The 26282-nt window shown below is 38.6% G+C and overlaps 2 protein-coding genes across 4 annotated transcripts; one reads left to right on the top strand and one right to left on the bottom strand.

Annotated features, from left to right (window-relative positions):
* Positions 1-970: 970 nt before the first annotated feature.
* Positions 971-3965, bottom strand: lsm11 (LSM11, U7 small nuclear RNA associated). The gene is made up of 4 exons (XM_022214040.2): positions 3279-3965; positions 2308-2447; positions 2075-2158; positions 971-1503 (listed from the first exon to the last, which is right to left on the bottom strand). Exons 1-4 carry the CDS (start codon positions 3736-3738, stop codon positions 1177-1179), a joined length of 1011 nt encoding a protein of 336 aa, XP_022069732.1. The 5' UTR covers positions 3739-3965; the 3' UTR covers positions 971-1176.
* Positions 3568-22469, top strand: thg1l (tRNA-histidine guanylyltransferase 1-like). 3 transcript variants are annotated; one of them, XM_022221965.2, is made up of 8 exons: positions 3568-3680; positions 4418-4503; positions 4872-5075; positions 5200-5376; positions 5483-5652; positions 5746-5834; positions 18473-18580; positions 22104-22469. In XM_022221965.2, the coding sequence occupies exons 3-8, from the start codon at positions 4882-4884 to the stop codon at positions 22263-22265; spliced, it is 900 nt and encodes a 299-aa protein (XP_022077657.1). In that variant the 5' UTR covers positions 3568-3680; positions 4418-4503; positions 4872-4881; the 3' UTR covers positions 22266-22469. The 3 variants fall into 3 exon arrangements, with proteins under 3 accessions (XP_022077657.1, XP_022077656.1, XP_022077658.1); XM_022221964.2 differs by lacking the exons at positions 3568-3680; positions 4418-4503 and adding an exon at positions 4510-4692; XM_022221966.2 differs by lacking the exons at positions 3568-3680; positions 4418-4503; positions 4872-5075 and having other exon boundaries at positions 5310-5376; positions 5578-5652.
* The last annotated feature ends 3813 nt before the right edge of the window (positions 22470-26282 follow it).

Genomic DNA, 26282 nt, shown 5'->3' with positions numbered 1-26282 from the left:
GTTGAAACAGCTGCAGTGGCTCAACACAACAGATGTTTCAAAAATTCAACTTTAACCTCTCACATTCCATACATGCTCTACGTTGTACAGCCAAATAACTTCATAATTTGTGTAATCCTTTGATCATTCAAACTGTTGAATTTTACAGTTTCTCTTAGTGAGAGATGGCCTGATTACTGTGGTGTAATACACTCAGGAGACAAATTGTGTAATCTAATCTCTTTACAATCCATGCTCGGCCCTTGTTATATTAAGGCTTGTTGGAACACACTTGTATGACAAACACAACTAAAACACAGCTCACATTAAACAATTGACCCCATTTTTCCCTCTCTGGAGAGGACTGTTAAATTAAATGGGCTATACTAATAATATTCTGATATATGAAAAGTAACAGTATATACAGTAGACATACAAACGCTCAGCTACTGATAGAATATGCCCCACTTATAACATAAAATCTATGCAAACAGGGTCAATTAATCTCTGCAGTCAAATTAAGAAAAACTAAAAGAAGAAAATAAAACTATGACGCAGACCCGGACACGCTGCAGCGGCAATCATTCTGTGCTGCTCGTCATCCAAAACTAACCTCTGTCATTTAAAAAGAAAAAGAAAAAAAAAAACATCTTTACAACTTCCATGAGATGCAGTAAATTGTGCTTTTATGGGTAATGTGCCCATTAAAGAGTAAAAGCAATCTGAGACGTCAAGACAAATGACAGCTTTTGAGTGCCATCTGCAATCTCTAGCTTCACAAACTCAATTATTCATAATGCATTTATGAAGTCCGCTGAGACTGCGCTGTCATTCCTGTTCAAACTAACGGGGAAATGCAACATAAAGGGACAAGCTCTTTGAGCTGACAATAGGCTCGCAGATGGCTCCAATGTGTTTATGCTGCCACCTGCTGGGGTACAACCAGAACACAGGCTTTAATGGATGACAGATAAGAAAACAAAACAACAGATTAGCATAATTAGCACCAATTAGCTTTTATTTCTCAATAGTAAGTAAATTTCTCTGGTGGACAGAGAAAATTCTCCATATCAATATGATATAACAATTGTCCGAGTGATTCATTTGAATCCAGTTAAATCGTAGCAGTCTCTTGCAGTATTTCATGTTTGTAGAAAACCTCTTTTTCCAGAGTGGATAATCAAACAGGAAAACAAATCAGAGTGGCTGTGGGTTAACCAGGACAACGTTCTCACCACGGATAAAGAGCTGGTTGATGTGGCGTGTATGGACCCTGCCATACGTCTGAGGACCTTGGGCCTTCAGTGAGACTTTGTGTTTGCCTTGTGTAGTTTCAACTTCCTGTAGCAGCTTAGACTCTGCTGTCCTGCTATCCCCTTTCACACTGGTGGGCTGAGCCGAGCAGCTTTTCGGTGTAGTTTTGGCATCTCCCGACTGATGCTTGCTGGATTTTTGTTCGGCTTCCTGCTTCTTTACCGGCTCATCGCCTCCTGAGCCTTCCTGGAGATTCAGCTTCTCAAACAACTGTACAAAGGTTTCAGTGACGTTAATATTTGTGGGTACAACTTAAGAGCATAAAGCGTAGACTGTATATAAAAGATGGATGTAGCCACCAGGTTGAAAAAATGAAGCCAGTACAGAAGTGCTTCAAACCTTTCTAAATATGTCTAAACATCCAGCAGCGGGCGACACCTCCAATTGCTGGTAGGTATCTAATTGTATAGAAGTTTAGGAGGAAATTAGACTATTTCTCACTTGATTTGTGACCTCAGTAAACATTTACCTGAAGAATTTATGATCTCAATCGTTAGTTTCAAGTCGAATTGAATGCAGTATGAAGTTAATTTTGTAAATTGTGGTCCCATTTACAGTAAAACAGACAATAAAGCAGGCTGTGTTTCACAGCGTGGTTGCCTTGGCATCGACAAGTTGCTACCATCAGGGTGTGTGTTTTATTTTCTGCCCTTGCACATTCCCTCTGGTTTCAAAAAACTAAGATAGCAACCGCCAAATTCCAAACTCAGTGCTTCAAAAACAACTAAAAATCAGTAGGAAATATATTTTCATCCGGAATACAACTCAGACTGGTACATACCCGTGAAACTGTGAGGGCTTTCTCATGGTAGAATGCCTCCCCAAATAGAGGCTCTCTGTACGTCTCATCTACATCCACCAGTGCCTGGTAAGGAGAAATGTATAACAAATGGTGAAAGACCACAATAAATAGATTCAATTCATGATTATTCAACGACGCATATTTCAGATTCAGCATATGGCAGATGTCCTGTAAAAAATACAATAAAAAAAAACACAAGTGAGGTCGCTCACCATATTCCAGAATTTGTCAAAGGCCACAACAAAGCCGGAGCAAACTCCCCTCAGGCCTTTAAAAGTCCGAATGTGAACTTTCACTCTGATCCTCTCCTCAACACATCGGTACAGCTCCCCCAAAGGACTGCCTTTACATACTGAAGACACATGACAAGCAGGCTGAGCAACAAATCATACAAAAACAACAACACAAAGACAAGATTTCCTTTAAAGAAATTGTAAAGTTACTGCTAGATTTTAGATAAATCATTTTAGGAATAAAGCAGAGCATGTGTGGACAAGTAAAAATCAGAAAATTAAAAAACAAGAAGATTGGAAGTGCTTGGATTTGTTTCATGTCTCATTTAAGAGATTTCTCAAGTCCTGGAAAGAAGGGAGTCCTCATTAATTATTCTCAACTCTCAACTAATAAATACCTGGAACTTCCCACCAATCAGTCTGTACTGTGGAAGATTTTTGAATGAGAGGTGAAATGTCTTCAAGACATCAAGATGAATCAAAACAGTTTAGAATCATCATGACCTGGATGACTGACAATCTGCCCAGGTGCTTCCAAGTGGGACAACATGGGCTCGATCTCTACAACATTTTGAAAATCGCATGATATGGTCTTTGGAATAACCAGATCTGAAACATCTGAATATCTACAATGGATCTGGGACCACCAGGAGACCTCCACAGACTTCAATATTTGTACTGAAGTAATTCTGGAGGTTTGTGGTGCCTCAATAACTGACTAGAAAACTTCTGAGTCATGAAAGTAATTAGTGTTTGGTCTATTCTGGTCATGAAGCAAAAGTGACAAACTTCTTTTAAATAGTCTTCACTGATATAGTGCAACTTCTATGCAGCAGTTCCCAGTGTTAAAGAGAGCTCCAACCCACTTAATGATCCCTCTAGTGAACCTCCAACAAAACTACGATCATGTAGCCGTCTAGTGCAACAGTAGTGGTAGGTGGTGAACGTACAGGGCATTCTCGTCAGGACATTTTTCTGGGGCCTCTGCTTCCTCTTCCTCTGCGTCGTGCCGCTGCTGCTCTCCCCTTCTTCTGATTCTGTTTTTTTCACCATGAGGTTCTTCAGCCTCTCGATGCGCTCCGGGTCCGCCACCCCTTTCATCGCCTTCCGCCGCTTTTTCTCCACATTCTCCGGCTTGGCTCTGCCTCGGCCGCCTTTGAGAAAGCTCTCGTACTCGGCCACATTGTTGAAGCACTTGATGTTTGGAAAGGGAAGAGGAGGCGCAGTCGGAGAATACAAGGCCAGGAGAGGATCAAATTTATCAGAGCAGATGTCTATTTTAAGCTCGTCGTCGTCACCAGGTTTACTGTCTGTCTTTGGCTGCTCCGGTGCCGATGCAGAGCTCGAACAAGGTGCCGTTTCTGTCTTCTTGCTGTCAGATTTTACACTTTTTCTTTCCCTCTCATCCATCTTTCTTCTTCTTCTGGTGTTCTGTAACGGTTAGCAATTAGCTTTGTGGTACATTACCGCCAACTATCGAATATAAAACTGAACGATTGTCACTACGAACCCAAATTCTTAAGTTTAGAACACTCTTTTAAATATAAAGGACCAATAAAACTCTATACATAACATGTCATGAGTTCAGTTGTAGCCCACTCCTCCATGTTTGAAACAGCCGCAGAAGAGTGTACAGTGAAGCGAGGGATTATGGGAAATGTCGTCAATTGAGTTTTCACGCCTAACTCGGCAGAAATTAAACACCATCGACTATAATATGACATTCAAGTTTGGTATTTCAGTATCAAAAATCGAATGTATGTATTGATGTGCAATTTTTCATATAATTGTGCAATAATAATGCTCCACGTATCTATGACAGACTCTATGAAAAAGAGCCCGACCTTAAGTTGGACTACAAGTCCCATAACGTCCCTGTCATAGACGATCTTTGGTTGCTAATTGTCTTTATACCACAAGAGGGCGCCTAAACACAAAACGACGACGTTTAAACAGCTTCTGTGAAATTCAGCTCGCCTTGATAAGTTATCAAATTAAGAAGCACGGGGGTAATTTATCATGTTTTAAGTTTTTTTATAATGTATAAGAAGCAATGGAGAACAATATTTTATTTGCTTTTGATTAATAGTTTCCCGCTTGTGCCCCGGAACGTTTGTTCAGGCTGCTGAGGTGCCACTACGACAGAATTCGTTGACGGACTGTACACAAACCAACGTGAGTGTAAGAAACGAGAGCAGTTTATGTATAAATGTAGATGTCAAGTAATTACGTAGCTTTAATCTCATGCTACATTAAATACCAATGTTTAAAAAATTAAAAAAGCTCGGCACTAGCGCGGGGAGTAAACATAGAGCTAGCTTACTGTTTACTGTAGAGGACTAACGCCATACATGGCATCTTTGTGTAAGTAACTGATATTAACAGTTGCTAATAGGCATTTAAACAGTAGTAAACCCATAATAGCCCCAGTCATGATTTGAATTCCTTTTAATTTTGTCTTGATGTTAATATGAAGTCGTTTTGGTCTTATTTTGGCAGTTTATTTAAATGTCATGTTTGTGCTCATTGCTCTTTCTCTTCAGGACCATCTTAATGCTGATTGGAAAGGCCTGCAGATTTGGTGGACGTGTTAGGTCTTGTGTTTTGACACCCTTGGCTCGTTTCTTTGTTAGTTCCAGCAACATGGCCAAGAGCAAGTTTGAGTATGTTCGCAACTTTGAAACAGATGACACTTGTCTACGTAACTGCTACATCGTTGTGAGACTGGATGGTCGCAACTTCCACAAGTGAGCTTTCTCTTTATTCTTCATTTCTGCAAAGACACGAGTGGTTTTGCAGATCAGCAGTCTTGAGACATTATTTGAAATTGTGGTTTTGTTTTGAGTTTCTTCTTGCTTTTGTTTTTTTCAGGTTTGCAGAGCAGCACAAGTTTACAAAACCCAATGACAACAGGGCATTGGGACTGATGACCAGGAGTGCACGATCTGTCATGGAAGAACTTGAAGATATTGTAATTGCGTATGGTCAAAGCGATGAGTTCAGTTTTGTTTTCAAGAGGACCTCCACTTGGTTCAAAAGAAGAGCCAGGTACTGACTTGTTGTCTCACTGTAGGACAATTTCGTTCTCACACAAACTTCCTGTAGCGTTTTATATCTTTGTCTGACTTTGTTTCTTCTTTCGCTTTCCTGACAGTAAGCTCATGACCCATGTAGCCTCCCAGTTCTCCTCCTCATATGTGTTTTACTGGAAGGAGTTCTTCGGAGAGCAGCCCCTACTATACCCCCCAGGCTTTGATGGCCGTGTGGTCCTCTATCCTAGCAACCGTAACCTTAGGGACTACCTCAGTTGGAGGCAAGCGGACTGTAAGCACCCATTTGTTCAGTCTGATTTATAAATCAGTATGTTTGTCCGAGAGTGAAAGATGTTAGTCTATGTGTGCTTTTTGTTTCTTTCAGGTCACATAAATAATTTGTACAACACAGTGTTTTGGACATTAGTGCTAAAAGGAGGGCTCACTACAACACAGGCAGAGGATCGCTTAAAGGTGAGAGTGAAACAAATATACTGGACATTATTTTAATTTGAAGTAGAAACACTACTGTTTTTACTGTTTGTATAAATAAGAAAGATAATGACTTGTTGATGGACATTAAACAACTCAAAACAAGAAAACCTGCATATTTAAACAGTATAAAGCATAAATAGATAGACAGATGAAAAACATGACATTAACAGTTAGAAACTGATACAAAAAGGTCATCCACACAGTATTCAGGGTGTAAAATGGGTCTACTCATGATCGCCCTACATTCTGAAACTAAAGGCTTACACTTACTAATTAATTAACAAATCCATTCCATAAGCATATCCATATCAAGTTGTTAGGCCCCGGCAAAAAAGCAATAATAAAAGTTTCCACCTCTCATTTCAAGGAAATTAATCACAGGCAGTGTTAATAGGCAAATAAATGTTTAAGCCATTTGTTAGATAGACTAAACATCTTTGTTTGAGCTTTACAAGAACCACCAGGGGAAATTTGAGGATCAAAAGTGGCATAAAAAAGAAAAGATTGTATCCAATATTAGAAAAAATAACTTTGTACTAAAAATTAATGTAGAAATGCACCTTAAAAGAACTTTTCCTATTTCGGTGGTAGAAGTATTGCACGAATATTGACCAACCTGTCAAAAATGAATACTGTTTCAGTAGGCTGTCCCTCACATTCTGATTTCATTGACAACTCAGATTATTCCTTTTCTGCGCCACGGAAAAGGAATAACATTTGCACGTGATTTACCTTTTCTTAAAGATGGCAGTAGCAGTATTTTTTGGCATCTGTTTAAGCCGAATTCCTTTGTAGTGAGTTTATCGTATAAATACCAGAACCTCATAGTCCACTTTCAACTGCACTGCATTATTTACATTCCTCCACTAAGGATCACCTGTTATCTTTATGAGCAGTCTGAGGCTGTAATGTTTGAAAGATAAATTGTTTTGTTTGATTCTTGGTCAGACCTCTGAGCACAATGCTGAAATATCTGCTCTGCCTTATGTATATTTTTTATTGGTCTTTATTATATTATTCAAAAGTTATATCTTATATATCAAAAACCATATACTGTTGTACTTTGATTACTTTTATTACAGCTCATCAAAACTTTCACAACACTAACCTTTTAGAATATTGCCATTTAAAAGTAATCTGAGAGTAAACTAAAGTCCTGCACCTCCTCCTGTTCTGTTTTCAGAACTGGTGGAAATGTTCGTTCTGGCTCAATGTTTGGGCAACATGAGTCATTCACAGCTCAACTCTTGTGATTTCTATTTCCTATATCATGTTTAAAAAAGTGAACAATGAGAAACAGGTTTGCAACGAAAAGATCACGAGATCAATTTACTTGTAATTCTAATTCTGAAGTAAATGAAACGTGACAGTAATAGAAGCAATCCTTAGTGTTGTCTTTAATTCGTCGCACTGGTTGTTTATTTTTGTCACACTGGTTGTTTATTTGTCGCACTGGTTGTTTATTTGGTCGCACTGGTTGTTTATTTGGTCGCACTGGTTGTTTATTTCTTCGCACTGGTTGTTTATTTCGTCGCACTGGCTGTTTATTTTGTCGCACTGGCTGTTTATTTTGTCGCACTGGTTGTTTATTTCGTCGCACTGGATTTTTATTTTGACACACTGGTTGTTTATTTTGTCGCACTGGATTTTTATTTTGTCGCACTGGTTGTTTATTTCGTCGCACTGGTTGTGTATTTCATTGCACTGGTTGTTAATTTTGTTGCACTGGTTGTTTATTTCATCGCACTGGTTGTTTATTTCGTCGCACTGGTTGTTTATTTCGTCGTACTGGTTGTTTATTTGTTGTTTATTTCGTCGCACTGGTTGTTTATTTCGTCATACTGGTTGTTTATTTGTTGTTTATTTTGTCACACTGGTTGTTTATTTCATCGCACTGATGTTTATTTTGTTGTTTATTTTGTCGCACTGGCTGTTTATTTTGTCACACTGGTTGTTTATTTCGTTGCACTGGTTGTTTATTTTGTCGCACTGGCTGTTTATTTCGTCGCACTGGTTGTTTATTTTGTCACACTGGTTGTTTATTTCATCGCACTGATGTTTATTTTGTTGTTTATTTCGTCGCACTGGTTGTTTATTTCGTCGCACTGCTTGTTTATTTCGTCGCACTGATGTTTATTTTGTTGTTTATTTCGTCGCACTGGTTGTTTATTTCGTCGCACTGGTTGTTTATTTCGTCGCACTGGTTGTTTATTTCGTCGCACCGATGTTTATTTTGTTGTTTATTTTGTCGCACTGGTTGTTTATTTCGTCGCACTGGTTGTTTATTTCGTCGTACTGGTTGTTTATTTCGTCGCACTGGTTGTTTATTTCGTCGCACTGATGTTTATTTTGTTGTTTATTTTGTCGCACTGGTTGTTTATTTTGTCACACTGGTTGTTTATTTCATCGCACTGATGTTTATTTTGTTGTTTATTTCGTCGCACTGGTTGTTTATTTCGTCGCACTGGTTGTTTATTTCGTCGCACTGGTTGTTTATTTCGTCGCACCGATGTTTATTTTGTTGTTTATTTTGTCGCACTGGTTGTTTATTTCGTCGCACTGGTTGTTTATTTCGTCGTACTGGTTGTTTATTTCGTCGCACTGGTTGTTTATTTCGTCGCACTGATGTTTATTTTGTTGTTTATTTTGTCGCACTGGTTGTTTATTTTGTCGCACTGGTTGTTTATTTTGTCGCACTGGTTGTTTATTTCGTCGCACTGGATTTTTATTTTGACACACTGGTTGTTTATTTTGTCGCACTGGATTTTTATTTTGTCGCACTGGTTGTTTATTTCGTCGCACTGATGTTTATTTTGTTGTTTATTTTGTCGCACTGGTTGTTTATTTCGTCGCACTGGTTGTTTATTTCGTCATACTGGTTGTTTATTTGTTGTTTATTTTGTCACACTGGTTGTTTATTTCATCGCACTGATGTTTATTTTGTTGTTTATTTTGTCGCACTGGCTGTTTATTTTGTCACACTGGTTGTTTATTTCGTTGCACTGGTTGTTTATTTCGTCGCACTGGTTGTTTATTTCGTCGCACCGATGTTTATTTTGTTGTTTATTTCGTCGTACTGGTTGTTTATTTGTTGTTTATTTCGTCGCACTGGTTGTTTATTTCGACGCACTGATGTTTATTTTGTTGTTTATTTCGTCGCACTGGTTGTTTATTTCATTGCACTGGTTGTTTATTTCATCGCTCTGGTTGTTTATTTTGTTGTTTATTTTGTCGCACTGGTTGTTTATTTCGTCGCACTGGTTGTTTATTTCGTCGCACTGGTTGTTTATTTCATCGCACTGGTTGTTTATTTCGTCGCACTGGTTGTTTATTTGTTGTTTATTTCGTCGCACTGGTTGTTTATTTCGTCGCACTGATCTTTATTTTGTTGTTTATTTTGTCACACTGGTTGTTTATTTCGTCGCACCGATGTTTATTTTGTTGTTTATTTTTGTCGCACTGGTTGTTTATTTCATCGCACTGGTTGTTTATTTCGTCGCACTGGTTGTTTATTTCGTCGTACTGGTTGTTTATTTCGTCGCACTGGTTGTTTATTTCGTCGCACTGATGTTTATTTTGTTGTTTATTTTGTCGCACTGGTTGTTTATTTTGTCGCACTGGTTGTTTATTTTGTCGCACTGGTTGTTTATTTCGTCGCACTGGTTGTTTATTTCGCCGCACTGGTTGTTTATTTCGTCGTACTGGTTGTTTATTTGTTGTTTATTTCGTCACACTGGTTGTTTATTTCATCGCACTGATGTTTATTTTGTTGTTCATTTCGTCGCACTGGTTGTTTATTTCGTCACACTGGTTGTTTATTTGTTGTTTATTTCGTCACACTGGTTGTTTATTTCATCGCACTGATGTTTATTTTGTTGTTTATTTCGTCACACTGGTTGTTTATTTCATCGCACTGATGTTTATTTTGTTGTTTATTTCGTTGCACTGGCTGTTTATTTCGTCGCACTGGTTGTTTATTTTGTCACACTGGTTGTTTATTTCATCGCACTGATGTTTGTTTTGTTGTTTATTTCGTCGCACTGGTTGTTTATTTCGTCGCACTGGTTGTTTATTTCGTCGCACTGATGTTTATTTTGTTCATTTCGTCGCACTGGTTGTTTATTTCGTCGCACTGGTTGTTTATTTCGTCGCACCGATGTTTATTTTGTTGTTTATTTTGTCGCACTGGTTGTTTATTTTGTCGCACTGGCTGTTTATTTTGTCGCACTGGTTGTTTATTTTGTTGTTTATTTTGTTGCACTGGTTGTTTATTTTGTCGCACTGGTTGTTTATTTCGTCGCACCGATGTTTATTTTGTTGTTTATTTCGTCGCACTGGCTGTTTATTTTGTCGCACTGGCTGTTTATTTTGTCGCACTGGTTGTTTATTTCGTTGCACTGGTTGTTTATTTTGTCGCACTGGATGTTTATTTCGTCGCACTGGTTGTTTATTTCAACGCACTGATGTTTATTTTGTTGTTTATTTCATTGCACTGGTTGTTTATTTCATTGCACTGGTTGTTTATTTCGTCGCACTGGTTGTTTATTTCGACGCACTGATGTTTATTTTGTTGTTTATTTCGTCGCACTGGTTGTTTATTTCATTGCACTGGTTGTTTATTTCATCGCACTGGTTGTTTATTTCGTCGCACTGGTTGTTTATTTCGTCGTACTGGTTGTTTATTTGTTGTTTATTTCGTCGCACTGGTTGTTTATTTCGTCATACTGGTTGTTTATTTGTTGTTTATTTTGTCACACTGGTTGTTTATTTCATAGCACTGATGTTTATTTTGTTGTTTATTTCGTCGCACTGGCTGTTTATTTTGTCACACTGGTTGTTTATTTCGTTGCACTGGTTGTTTATTTTGTCGCACTGGCTGTTTATTTCGTCGCACTGGTTGTTTATTTCATCGCACTGGTTGTTTATTTCGTCGCACCGATGTTTATTTTGTTCTTCATTTCGTCGCACTGGTTGTTTATTTTGTCGCACTGGCTGTTTATTTTGTCGCACTGGTTGTTTATTTTGTTGTTTATTTCGTTGCACTGGTTGTTTATTTTGTCGCACTGGTTGTTTATTTCGTCGCACCGATGTTTATTTTGTTGTTTATTTTGTCGCACTGGTTGTTTATTTCGTCGCACTGGTTGTTTATTTCGTCGCACTGATGTTTATTTTGTTGTTTATTTTGTCGCACTGGTTGTTTATTTTGTCGCACTGGTTGTTTATTTTGTCGCACTGGTTGTTTATTTCGTCGCACTGGTTGTTTATTTCGCCGCACTGGTTGTTTATTTCGTCGTACTGGTTGTTTATTTGTTGTTTATTTCGTCACACTGGTTGTTTATTTCATCGCACTGATGTTTATTTTGTTGTTCATTTCGTCGCACTGGTTGTTTATTTCGTCACACTGGTTGTTTATTTGTTGTTTATTTCGTCACACTGGTTGTTTATTTCATCGCACTGATGTTTATTTTGTTGTTTATTTCGTCACACTGGTTGTTTATTTCATCGCACTGATGTTTATTTTGTTGTTTATTTCGTTGCACTGGCTGTTTATTTCGTCGCACTGGTTGTTTATTTTGTCACACTGGTTGTTTATTTCATCGCACTGATGTTTGTTTTGTTGTTTATTTCGTCGCACTGGTTGTTTATTTCGTCGCACTGGTTGTTTATTTCGTCGCACTGATGTTTATTTTGTTCATTTCGTCGCACTGGTTGTTTATTTCGTCGCACTGGTTGTTTATTTCGTCGCACCGATGTTTATTTTGTTGTTTATTTTGTCGCACTGGTTGTTTATTTTGTCGCACTGGCTGTTTATTTTGTCGCACTGGTTGTTTATTTTGTTGTTTATTTTGTTGCACTGGTTGTTTATTTTGTCGCACTGGTTGTTTATTTCGTCGCACCGATGTTTATTTTGTTGTTTATTTCGTCGCACTGGCTGTTTATTTTGTCGCACTGGCTGTTTATTTTGTCGCACTGGTTGTTTATTTCGTTGCACTGGTTGTTTATTTTGTCGCACTGGATGTTTATTTCGTCGCACTGGTTGTTTATTTCAACGCACTGATGTTTATTTTGTTGTTTATTTCATTGCACTGGTTGTTTATTTCATTGCACTGGTTGTTTATTTCGTCGCACTGGTTGTTTATTTCGACGCACTGATGTTTATTTTGTTGTTTATTTCGTCGCACTGGTTGTTTATTTCATTGCACTGGTTGTTTATTTCATCGCACTGGTTGTTTATTTCGTCGCACTGGTTGTTTATTTCGTCGTACTGGTTGTTTATTTGTTGTTTATTTCGTCGCACTGGTTGTTTATTTCGTCATACTGGTTGTTTATTTGTTGTTTATTTTGTCACACTGGTTGTTTATTTCATAGCACTGATGTTTATTTTGTTGTTTATTTCGTCGCACTGGCTGTTTATTTTGTCACACTGGTTGTTTATTTCGTTGCACTGGTTGTTTATTTTGTCGCACTGGCTGTTTATTTCGTCGCACTGGTTGTTTATTTCATCGCACTGGTTGTTTATTTCGTCGCACCGATGTTTATTTTGTTCTTCATTTCGTCGCACTGGTTGTTTATTTTGTCGCACTGGCTGTTTATTTTGTCGCACTGGTTGTTTATTTTGTTGTTTATTTCGTTGCACTGGTTGTTTATTTTGTCGCACTGGTTGTTTATTTCGTCGCACCGATGTTTATTTTGTTGTTTATTTCGTCGCACTGGCTGTTTACTTTGTCGCACTGGCTGTTTATTTTGTCGCACTGGTTGTTTATTTCGTTGCACTGGTTGTTTATTTTGTCGCACTGGCTGTTTATTTTGTCGCACTGGTTGTTTATTTTGTTGTTTATTTCGTTGCACTGGTTGTTTATTTTGTCGCACTGGTTGTTTATTTCGTCGCACCGATGTTTATTTTGTTGTTTATTTCGTCGCACTGGCTGTTTACTTTGTCGCACTGGCTGTTTATTTTGTCGCACTGGTTGTTTATTTCGTTGCACTGGTTGTTTATTTCGTCGTACTGGTTGTTTATTTCGTCGCACTGATGTTTATTCTGTTGTTTATTTCGTCGCACTGGTTGTTTATTTCGTCGCACTGATGTTTATTTTGTTGTTTATTTTGTCGCACTGGTTGTTTATTTCGTCGCACTGGTTGTTTATTTTGTCGCACTGGCTGTTTATTTTGTCGCACTGGTTGTTTATTTTGTTGTTTATTTCGTTGCACTGGTTGTTTATTTTGTCGCACTGGTTGTTTATTTCGTCGCACCGATGTTTATTTTGTTGTTTATTTCGTCGCACTGGCTGTTTACTTTGTCGCACTGGCTGTTTATTTTGTCGCACTGGTTGTTTATTTCGTTGCACTGGTTGTTTATTTCGTCGCACTGGTTGTTTATTTCGTCGCACTGATCTTTATTTTGTTGTTTATTTTGTCGCACTGGTTTTTTATTTCGTCGCACTGGTTGTTTATTTTGTTGTTTATGTCATCGCACTGGTTGTTTATTTGTTGTTTTTTTCGTCACACTGGTTGTTTCTTTCGTCGCACTGATGTGTATTTTGTTGTTTATTTTGTCGCACTGGCTGTTTATTTCGTCGCACTGGTTGTTTATTTCGTCGCACTGTTGTTTATTTTGTCGCACTGGTTGTTTATTTCGTCGCACTGATGTTTATTTTGTTGTTTATTTCGTCGCACTGGTTGTTTATTTTGTCGCACTGGCTGTTTATTTTGTCGCACTGGATGTTTATTTCGTCACACTGGTTGTTTACTTCGTCGCACTGGATGTTTATTTCGTCACACTGGTTGTTTATTCCGTCGCACTGATGTTTATTTTGTTGTTTATTTTGTCGCACTGGCTGTTTATTTTTTCGAACTGGTTGTTTATTTCGTTGCACTGGTTGTTTATTTCGTCACACTGACATTTTATTTTGTCGCACTGGATGTTTATTTCGTCACACTGGTTGTTTATTTCGACGCACTGATGTTTATTTTGTTGTTTATTTCGTCGCACTGGTGTTTGTTTTGTCGCACTGGTTGTTTATTTCGACGCACTGGTTGTTTATTTCGTCGCACTGATGTTTAATTTGTTGTTTATTTCGTCGCACTGGTTGTTTATTTTGTCGCACTGGCTGTTTATTTTGTCGCACTGGATGTTTATTTCGTCGCACTGGTTGTTTATTTCGACGCACTGATGTTTATTTTGTCGCACTAGTTGTTTATTTCGTCGCACTGGTTGTTTATTTCGTCGCACTGGCTGTTTATTTCGTCACACTGGTTGTTTATTTCGTCGCAATGGTTGTTTAGTTCGTCGCACTGGTTGTTTAATTGGTCGCACTGATGTTTATTTTGTCGTTTATTTTGTCGCACTGGCTGTTTATTTTGTCGCACTGGCTGTTTATTTCGTCGCCCTGGTTTTTTATTTTATTGTTTATTTTGTCGCACTGGTTTTTTATTTCATTGCACTGGTTGTTTATTTTATCATACAGGATGTTCATTTTAGATTAAAAATCTCTCCAGAATGTTTTTTTAAACAATCTCCTTTTGCAACATTTGCAAATTGTTTATTCATCTTTCTGTGTATGAACAAATATAAGCCGCCAATCCACTGGTGATACAAGATTTAGAAACTGATATAATGTAGTTTTCAGCTGACATAAGAATTGTTATTCACTTAACTTTTAACACCGAACCAATTTCTAACCACACAAAAGGCTTAAAGGCCCACAGGAGTCAAAACAACAGAAATCTATTGCAGAGGCTTGGATATAAACGGTCATAATGCAGATATATGTACTTTCTGAGCATTAGCATTCATTATATATATCCTGGGCAATTTTTAAAAAAAAACTGATTCTGACTCCTATCCAATGTAAAAACAAAGTGGAAAAAAACTATTTTTTTCTAACTCATGTTTTTAATAGTATTTTTTCATGTCCATTCCAATGGACGCCACAACAATATGGGCGTAAAATGTCGGAAAAACGTATGAAAAATAAGGCTCGGTTTTTCCACATGGTAATCAATCAGATATAACCTAAACATCTGGAACTTGATGTTTGCATGGCTTTGAGTCTGTGTACAGTCTGTGTACTGAGACTACATAGACTGCATCAAGTTCACATGCATATATGAACTTGATAGGTGTATCACAGCATGGGTAGGGAACAGCAGTGAGGTCATCACCATGAAAACCCAGAGCCTTTATGTCTTATTATCATATTGTTGAAAAAAATTCACTCTTAGCTCTGCAAAGTTTGCTATAGTGGGGTGTTTATTGGTATTCCGGCATACGGTGGGCTGACCAACACACAGTATGAGCCTGTGAAGGTAAACCGACCCAGAGCATTCTGAGAGAACCCCTTTTATAGGGATGTCAGACGGTGGATCAGAGTGTAGGGAGGGGGCCATATGTAAACAAAAGGATGAACAGTGGTAAATTGTGCGCTAGTGTACACTTAATCATAATCAGTTTCTATACTAAACATGAAATCAAGGTTTTCATCTACAGGCTGAATTTCACTGAAACAAAAATCACAAAACTAGCAGTAGTCAAAATAACCAAACCAAGCAGTATGAATTTATAATTGTGTATGCCAATAGTCCAATTGTGTTTTTGATCCGTCGAATAATCCAGTAGGATTGGGTTTGTGTAATGTCTTTGAAATGCTGCACAAGTGATCATTTACACACGTGGACAAAATTGTTGGTACCCCTCAGTTAAAGAAGGAAAAACCCACAATTCTCACTGAAATCACTTGAAACTCACAAAAGTAACAATAAATAAAAATTTATTGAAAATTAAATAATCAAAATCAGCCATCACTTTTGAATTGTTGATTAACATAATTATTTAAAAAAACAAACTAATGAAATAGGGCGGGACAAAAATGATGGTACCCATAACTTAATATTTTGTTGCACAACCTTTTGAGGCAATCACTGCAATTAAACGATTTCTGTATTTGTCAATGAGCGTTCTGCAGCTGTCAACAGGTATTTTGGCCCACTCCTCATGAGCAAACAGCTCCAGTTGTCTCAGGTTTGATGGGTGTCTTCTCCAAATGGCATGTTTCAGCTCCTTCCACATATGTTCAATGGGATTCAGATCTGGGCTCATAGAAGGCCACTTTAGAATAGTCCAACGCTTTTCTCTCAGCCATTCTTGGGTGTTTTTGGCTGTGTGTTTTGGATCGTTGTCCTGTTGGAAGACCCATGACCTGCGACTGAGACCAAGCTTTCTGACACTAGGCAGCACATTTCTCTCCAGAATGCCTTGATAGTCTTCAGATTTCATCGTACCTTGCACACTTTCAAGACACCCTGTGCCAGATGCAGCAAAGCAGCCCCAAAACATTACTGAGCCTCCTCCATGTTTCACCGTAGGGACAGTGTTCTTTTCTTCGTATGCTTGGTTTTTGAGTCTATGAACATAGAGTTGATGTGCCTTACCAAAAAGCTCCAGTTTGGTCTCATCTGTCCAAAGGACATTCTCCCAGAAGCTTTGTGGCTTGTCAACATGCATTTTTGCAAATTCCAGTCTCGCTTTTTTATGAGTTTTTTTCAGCAGTGGTGTCCTCCTTGGTCGTCTCCCATGAAGTCCACTTTGGCTCAAACAACGACGAATAGTGCGATCTGACACTGATGTACCTTGGCCTTGGAGTTCACCTTTAATTTCTTTGGAGGTTGCTCTGGGCTCTTTGGATACAATTCCAACGATCCGTCTCTTCAATTTGTCATCAATTTTCCTCTTGCGGCCACGTCCAGGGAGGTTGGCTACTGTCCCGTGGGTCTTGAACTTCTGAATAATATGAGCCACTGTTGTCACAGGAACTTCAAGCTGTTTAGAGATGGTCTTATAGCCTTTACCTTTAAGATGTTTGTCTATCATTTTTTTTCGGATGTCCTGGGACAATTCTCTCCTTCGCTTTCTGTTGTCCATGTTCAGTGTGGTACACACCTTTTCACCAAACAGCAGGGCGACTACTTGTCTCCCTTTAAATAGGCAGACTGACTGATTATGAGTTTGGAAACACCTGTGATGTCAATTAAATGACACACCTGAGTTAATCATGTCACTCTGGTCAAATAGTTTTCAATCTTTTATAGAGGTACCATCATTTTTGTCCAGGCCTGTTTCATTAGTTTGTTTTTTTAAATAATTATGTTAATCAACAATTCAAAAGTGATGGCTGTTTTTGATTATTTAATTTTCAATAAATTTTTATTTATTGTTACTTTTGTGAGTTTCAAGTGATTTCAGTGAGAATTGTGGGTTTTTCCTTCTTTAACTGAGGGGTACCAACAATTTTGTCCACGTGTGTAATTCCTGTATGGTGGCATTGTAATCAGGAATCAAAGTGCAACACTCGGCCACAGTGATGGCGCATGTTACACCTTGTGATGCCAGTATGAAATCTGGTGCAGATATCATCATTTAAGGCTGCACAGTGGATCAGCAAGAAGATCCCCGGTTCAAATCCCGGCCTGGGCCTGGGATCTTTTTGCATGGAGTTTGCATGTTCTCCCTGAGCATGCGTGGGTTTTCTCCAGGCACTCCGGCTTCCTCCCACAGTCCAAAAATATGCTGAGGTTAATTGATTACTCTAAATTGCCCGTAGGTGTGAATGTGAGCGTCATTGTTTGTCTGTATATGTAGCCCTGCGACAGACTGGGTGTCCCCTGCGTTCGCCCGAGTCAGCTGGAATAGGCTCCAGCACCCCTGCGACCCTAGTGAGGATAAAGCGGTATATAGAGAATGGATGGATGGATATCATCATTTATATCTTGCATATAAGACATTAAATTGATTTTTTTAAAAACTACTAAGAATTAAAATGACTCTTAACTTCTAAACTTACCACCTATCTTACTCCTGGTTTCTTCCTCCTCATTTCCTGAATTCAAGGAGTCAAGTTCAGATAACTCTCCATTCAGAAGACGTTCAAAGAAGTCTTCAACATTATAGTCTATTATACTCTACAAGAACATTATGTACAAAATATATATATTTAAAATTTTATAATCATTAATAAATAAATTGTGACACCCTAATTTATCCATGAAAAGCTTACAGGTGTTTTGTTTCTTTATATACTGACACTAAACGTGTGTTGGCTAAACTTGCCCAACTCCTGATGTCCATTGCAATGGACATCGGACTTTGAAAAAATCCCATAAATTAATGATATGATATATGTTGAAAATGACTTCAAATATTATCACTTATAACAGTTAAAATTATACTGACTTCAAATCTGTTTGGCCAGCATGAACATAAATGTTTTTGATTGAAAATGGGCATTTACTCTTCCCTCTCTGCAGTCGCTCTGCCATACTTGTCCTGTCTGATGTCTGTCACTGTCTCAGAGCATGCTCAAAGTCATGGCATGATTGTGATTGGATAATTAGGGTCCAATTAGTAAATTTCATTGCTGACATCATTCAATTACAGAGTATTTATTGGTTTAGGGACAAAAATGTGTCACGTCCATTCCAGTGGTCTGAAGGAGTTGGTTTTGTTGGCAGAATGGATGATGAATTTACACTGAATGAGTTATTGAGTAGGAGCTCATTTTTGTACACACTTCTTTTTGGTAATATTTACATGCATGTGTCCCACTGTGTCTCTCTGTTTATAGGGAACATTAGCTGCAGATAAAAATGAGATCCTGTTCTCAGAGTTTGACATCAACTACAACAATGAATCTGCCCTCCACAGGAAAGGCACGGCCCTGATTTGGGAAAAGGTAAGCTGCTAGGTTGAGTTTGAACAGTTATTGCAGAGGGACTAATTTACTTCTACTTCAGTCTGTGATTTCTTTCATTTTATGTCCAATTTCAGAACTTGTAGGACTTTAGGATGTTTTCCAGGAAAGTTTGGCCTACTCCACATTTACATGTGTGCTTTTATAAACATTTTTCTTTCTTTAGTTCAGTCTTAAAACACAAAAAATTCATGTCCACTTAAAAACGCAAAAACATAGATTAAGAACATGCCACACCAACAGGTGGCAGTAAAACCCTAAAGCCATGTTGGCTACTTAGAAGCCTGAAAAAATCTATTAGCAGTTTTGGTGGGCTACAAATAGAGGTGCATCAAGGAAGATGGTGTCCTATGATCACACTCATTCTGATGCTTCTGTTTTGTCAATATAGTGGAACTGTATCTGTACATTTATGTGTGAACATACAAGAAGCAATCTTAGCACTGGTATTATTTTGGCCACATCCGTCATTCCACAAACTCACCTTATACAAACAAAAAAGATAACAGCGAACACTTTGACGTCACAAGCCAGAAACCCAGTTTCTCTCTGACAGCATGTCAACACAGCAAACAGAGTTTCTGAATATCTTTATCCTGGAAGGAGCTTTCCAAAAGCTCTGTTCTCCTGAGAACACGTGAAGATCTACTTGTGGACAATAGACATAAATACGAAGAAATAATACCTGTGTGTGTGTGGACAGGACCTGAGATACATGCTCTTTTCAACTGGAGCTGCTTTTGGGTGGAAAATGTTTCTTTCTGTCTCTGTTTTGTCCTATATGGTTTGTAAACGGGTCTAAACCAGTATTCTTGCCAATGCCTGATAAGCTGATATTTTACAACTCCTTTTGGCTGATTACTAATACAGTACATGTACATATTTTTCCATCCAACTGCAGAGAGCATCATGTATGTCCTGTAGTGGAATTATCCTAATATTATTCCTGCTCATATCATGATGGTCTACTGGCAGGTGCAGACATAAAATACAAGCCTTTTTAAATGTGCACATTTAAAGAATGACTTTATTTTCTGTTCAAAACTTGCCATCATTTTAAATAACATTCTCCAAATAAAAACTTTAATCCTGACAAATGCTTGTCATCTGTCACTGTTCATTTCTGAGCTTTCGTCAGCTGATGGCAAAGATGACGATACGATCACACATTCTTAATTTGCAATTTTGATAGACAGCAAGACTTGAATGTTGTTTCTTTTAAGGTTTTGCATGTTTGATCCAAGTCGCTGCTGTGATATTCAAATGGAATCTTTAGTTTTTCTTTTTTACTTAGAGGTCTATCATTGTGAAGACTTTAAAAACTCACTGCAAACAAAGACACTTCAACATGTGAGATTTGGTATGTAGCAGCTGAAAAACAGCTTTTTGGTCTGGTTGAAACGTTATTTATTAGATCTTCGCGCCATCACGACAAAGGAACTTACAGTGCCTTGTGAAAGTATTCGGCCCCCTTGAACTTTTCAACCTTTCGCCACATTTCAGGCTTCAAACATAAAGATATAAAATTCTAATTTTTTGTCAAGAATCAACAACAAGTGGGACACAATTGTGAAGTGGAACGAAATTTATTGGATATTTTAAACTTTTTTAACAAATAAAAACCTGAAAAGTGGGGCGTGCAATATTATTCGGCCCCCTTGCATTAATACTTTGTAGCGCCACCTTTTGCTGCAATTACAGCTGCAAGTCGCTTGGGGTATGTCTCTATCAGTTTTACACATGGAGAGACTGAAATTCTTGCCCATTCTTCCTTGCAAAACAGCTCCAGCTCAGTGAGGTTGGATGGAGAGCGTTTGTGAACAGCAGTCTTCAGCTCTGCCCACAGATTCTCGATTGGATTCAGGTCTGGACTTTGACTTGGCCATTCTAACACCTGGATATGTTTATTTGTGAACCATTCCATTGTAGATTTGGCTTTATGTTTTGGATCATTGTCCTGTTGGAAGATAAATCTCCGTCCCAGTCTCAGGTCTTTTGCAGACTCCAACAGGTTTTCTTCCAGAATGCTCCTGTATTTGGCTCCATTCATCTTCCCATCAATTTTAACCATCTTCCCTGTCCCTGCTGAAGAAAAGCAGGCCCAAACCATGAGGCTGCCACCACCATATTTGACAGTGGGGATGGTGTGTTCAGGGTGATGAGCTGTGTTGCTTTTACACCAAACATATCGTTTTGCATTGTGGCCAAAAAGTTCAATTTTGGTTTCATCTGACCAGAGCACCTTCTTCCACATGTTTGGTGTGTCTCCCAGGTGTCTTGTGGCAAACTTCAAACCAGACTTTTTATGGATATCTTTGAGAAATGGCTTTCTTCTTGCCACTCTTCCATAAAGGCCAGATTTGTGCAGTGTACGACTGATTGTTGTCCTATGGACAGACTCTCCCACCTCAGCTGTAGATCTCTGCAGTTCATCCAGAGTGATCATGGGCCTCTTGGCTGCATCTCTGATCAGTCTTCTCCTTGCTCGAGGTGAAAGTTTAGAGGGATGGCCGGGTCTTGGTAGATTTGCAGTGGTCTGATACTCCTTCCATTTCAATATGATTGCTTGCACAGTGCTCCTTGAGATGTTTAAAGCTTGGGAAATCTTTTTGTATCCAAATCCGGCTTTAAACTTCTCCACAAAAGTATCTCGGACCTGCCTGGTGTGTTCCTTGGTCTTCATGATGCTCTCTGCACTTTAAACAGAACCCTGAGACTATCACAGAGCAGGTGCATTTATACGGAGACTTGATTACACACAGGTGGATTCTATTTATCATCATCAGTCATTTAGGACAACATTGGATCATTCAGAGATCCTCACTGAACTTCTGGAGTGAGTTTGCTGCACTGAAAGAAAAGGGGCCGAATAATATTGTACACCCCACTTTTCAGGTTTTTATTTGTTAAAAAAGTTTAAAATATCCAAAAAATTTCATTCCACTTCATGATTGTGTCCCACTTGTTGTTGATTCTTGACAAAAAATTAAAATTTTATATCTTTATGTTTGAAGCCTGAAATGTGGCGAAAGGTTGAAAAGTTCAAGGGGGCCGAATACTTTCACAAGGCACTGTAAGTGCTTCCTGACTGCTTTACTCTTGTGAAATATGCAGAATTTTCAGCCTCTTTTGCAACAGTGCTACTTGTACAGTGAGATCACACTGTATCGTGTTTTAGTTTGCAAGAAGATGTGAAAGATACAAACAAACCAAAATCAGAAATATACAGCAGCATAGTTCTGTTCGCACATGAAAAATAAAGCTTCTTTCAGTTTCTCGTTGGAAGGAAACTTTCTCCTTACATTTAGCAGCTCATTCATAAGATTTTGACATTTTTGTGGTATCACAAGACACCAGTTTATTTATTGATTTTTATCTGGAATATAAAGATGAAGACTCTGACTTTATCCAGCGTATAAACTCAGCAGTCAGTCATTCTGAGCCCAAAATGTTGTACTGTTCCTTTAAGTTAAGTTTAATCATGTTTACAATTTCTTTTGTCCAGCGAGATGAGACTGTCACTAAACGCATGAAGCTACCAAACAAAGAGGAGAAGGACGTGGCGGTTACTCGTAGCAGGAGGCGGGTGGAGGCCTACCACTGTGACATTATCGGGGAGCAGTTCTGGGAGGAACATCCAGACATCCTGGAGGACGACAACTGCTAGCAGGAGAACAACTCTGGACTCGTCGAAAGGGATTCATTTTAGCAGCAGCTTGATATAGACTTTGTGTCAAACAACAGGTTACCCATGAAGCTGAGTATCCTTCAAAGAAGGTTTTCTAAAATTTCTGACTTTGCACGATGAATCTCTCACAGCTGGAACATATTCTTACTTTTGTTTATTAAACTTCTATCATAATGCTTTTAAGGTTTTTTGCTTTATATGTGTGATGGTGCCTGTCATGTTTAATGAGAGATTAAATTTGGTTGACTGAAATATAGCACAAACAAAAATGTAAGGACTTTAAATATCTGATTCTGGTTTAAATGGAAAGGATGACTAAAAGATGTTAAAACATAACATGAAAAGGATTTGAAAAACATTTTGTTGTTTGTGGACTAAGATCTCGACCAACCGACAATGTGAACTTGTTAGTACCGGGAATTGAACTTAAAACAGCAGTAAATTGAGTTCAGTTCACACCAACTTTCACATCACCCCTACTGTGCACGACTAGTCGTTTAATCGTTTAACCGCCTACTCATTTATTAAACGTTTAGTATTTTACTAGTCGGTTAAACGTTAGTGTGCCCCCCCCAAACGGGCGCCGCCATGCAGCTCTATGCTCAGGCGTAGAGCATGGCGGGCTACGGGCTACCTGGTTGATCCTGCCAGTAGCATATGCTTGTCTCTTTTTTCAACCCCCGCTATCCCCCTCATCATTAGCGGTGTTTTGACCACTCCAGCTACACCCACCACGTCCCTTCCTGCCACCCCGAAGCAAAGCATCGACTGTCATGGCACACCGACCCGCTGCCGTTACGCACAGACGCAGCGGCACTTTCTGTCTCAGTGGACGACTGAACATCTTCATCAGAGGGTGAATATTCCTCTTCAGAATATGAGTAAGCCATTACTTGACAAAGTACTTTGTCAGCGTTGGCCAGACCTTTCCGTACGGTGAGTTTTCTCACTCTAAAATGTGTCGTCTTGCACTCTGATACGCTCCGACGGCAAGTCTCGTCTCCTCGGTTTTCAAACTCTGTAAACTCCAAAACTTTAAATGAAAACACGCCCACAACTGATGCTCAGATTGAAGTTCCAGATGTCCGCCATCTCCTGGTGTACACTACATGATGCACACGAGGCAGTATATTTGAAGCTATGGCTTGTTGCGACTTTGGCGCTTAAAGGTTTAAATTGCAAGTTTTCCGAACAGACTAGTCGCCAATAAAATTAGTGACGAGGTGGTTCTGAAATTAGTCGAAATTCCCATCCCTATGTAACGCACAGAGGAAATGTTATCGATATACGTGCTAAATGTTTTCATTTCTTTACCCATGATCTCATTTCTGACCAAAATGAGAACACAGATGCTACTCCCATCTGCAGAGGAGAGCATTAAAACATCAGGAATAATTTAATAATCACAGAACCTGAGATAAAGAGAATTAGTTTATAGTCTGACCCAGGAATCTGCTCACTCTACTCCAGTCCGTTCCAGTGTAATTAGCTCTCCTAAGGTTGCTCTTCCAAAAATACATCCCCATTTGATATCATGACTGGTATTTAGAATACTACCAACACTTGATCATTCAGCATGTTTAGCATCTTTTCTCTTTGCCCACTGCTTTCTTTACTGAGAGGTTTTCAACAATGATTGCCCACTTTAACCTTCAACTGTCGATCTTTTTTCAGAGTTCCTAATGTTTGAATTTTAATGTTTCGGGAAGAAATTGCAGAGTGGTCGATATCACTTACAGCCTGTAGTAGGTACAAAAAAGGTTTATCTAAGGACAAAAATAAGCAGAGTAAAGCAGAAACCAATACTTTGACTGGAGTGAGAGGCCTTGTCTTGCAGCCAAGGCGGCATTTAGAGATGTGAATGGATCCATCAGCCAGCACTGTCATCAGTGCTAAGAATACCTCGCACACCCCGCATACACTCTATCCTCCTGACATGTGCTCTGGGGCATATTTATCGTCACACTTATAAATGACCGGCTCAGTATGAATGGCTGCTGGACGCTTGAAGTGGTAGAAGCCTACTGTATTCTGTTACTGCAGCGGGCTCGGTTACTGTCGGTAGTTACGGCTGTATTTTTGGTTCTGTGACCTTGTTTAAAGCATGTAGCTACTGTACTGTACTTTATGTAACCACAAGTGAACTTTCTATTCACTCAGTTGGAATCAGAGTGGAACAGACTCTATCCATTCTCTGTATTGAGTTAATGAACAATTACGCACAAAGAAGTTGCTATTTTCTTGATAACATAAAAAAAAGCTCTCCATTTCAACCCTCACTTGAGTCACTGATAAATTCAACACATCCGGTGACAACATGTGGCTTCACAGAAGAGAGGAAATCCAAGAAACCAGAACGTGTTCAGGCAAGTGGTGTAGTTATTTAAAGATAGTGTATATTTACATGCTGAGAATATACAAATGCCCACTGGGGGAAAAAGTAAATAGGATGCCACAGAAGTTTGTAATTGTTCCTCAGTAGGTCTTTTAAATAACTTCTTGTCCTCAGTTCAGATGAGGTGACGTAGCTGTGGAGACATAAGCTGTGTTCACATGTCATTCAGACGCTGGTTAACTTTTAACTCATGTCAGCCTTGAAGATAATGTGAAATTTTGACAGCCACGAGATCTCCCACAAGCTGAAAAAAAAAAACACTGAAGCCTTGCCAACATAACTGCACAGCCACCATTGTTTGCATTGACAACTAGATAAAAAACAACAACATTGATACATGTAATCCAACACATTTAAGATAAGATACATACACTGTCAGGATCTGTTGTCATTCAGTAATGAACCAATACAAATACTCAACATAGAATAGCCGCTGTTTGAGTCAGCTTTATTCCAATGATTGCAACGCTAGCAGTTCGGAAAAATCCATGAAAACTCTCCAGATGGAACAAGGGGAGAGTTTTTCTTTTATTGCCAACATTGTGTGAATGCAGCATCACAGTCAATTTACATTATTGACATTTTACTCCTATTTAAGGGTTGAAGATTTGTGCAGAGTACAACCAAGCCTGCAAAAACGAGTTATTTAACATCTTCAGTGGCTCTGTGGTCATTGATTCAACCCCTTAAAACTCACCTCTGTGTATCAAAGTTACATCTTCAGAAATTTTTCCATGAAAATTATCCCATAATGACTTGAAATCATGACTTAGATGTCTATTTCCAATCTCCCTTGCACATGTATGATTTTGCTCAAACACCATAAATCTTCTTTATCCCCTACACAATGGCTAGTTATAGTATTATCCATCCATCCATTCTCTAAACACCGCTTTGAGTCGTGGGGGTGCTGGAGCCTCGTTATAGTATTATGTTAATTTAAAAAAAAAAAAGATGCAGAAAGTCTCTTTGTGTGCAAAATTAGTTCCTTAGGTTTGTGACATATGGAACCCTGGAAGTTTGAGTCTGTGCTTTTGAGATAACCATTGGTCCACTGTAGTTTCAAGGTGAAAATGCTCAGCTGTGCATTGGCTGCTAATTATTTTTACTCAACATGTGTAATCTAACTTATAAAACAGCAGATGGACATGTTTGGAAGGTAAAAATAATAATAATTTGAACTGACAGGGGTTTTTAAGGTTGAGAAAATAACCCTAATGATGTCATAGTGGACTTTAAGACGAGTTAAAGGCTTCATGGCAAGCTGGTCATATGGGCTTTCAAAAATGTGGCCAGATAAGGTAAAGAGTGTCTACTTACCAGGAAAAAAAAAGATATTGATCGTTTGTAATATGAGAAGTGCAGGATTTAGCTTTTTTTCCTGAAACTTGGAAGTCAGGATACCTTCTATTGCTGGGAATGTGGCCATTCTTTCTATAATGTTTCTAACTTTATAGTACAGTAGTAAAATAGACTTTTAGTGAAACAATCATTGTAGGATCATCATGAAGACACTTCTGATTACATTGAAAATATTGATTGCACACTGTTCCCTCTGCAGCTTGCATTTCAAACGTTCTGCAATCACGACTCGGGTGTCT

This window comes from Acanthochromis polyacanthus, chromosome 10 (assembly GCF_021347895.1).
Source record: "Acanthochromis polyacanthus isolate Apoly-LR-REF ecotype Palm Island chromosome 10, KAUST_Apoly_ChrSc, whole genome shotgun sequence".
In the NCBI taxonomy this organism is placed as follows: domain Eukaryota; kingdom Metazoa; phylum Chordata; class Actinopteri; family Pomacentridae; genus Acanthochromis; species Acanthochromis polyacanthus.
This window is presented reverse-complemented; position numbering and strand designations above follow the sequence as displayed.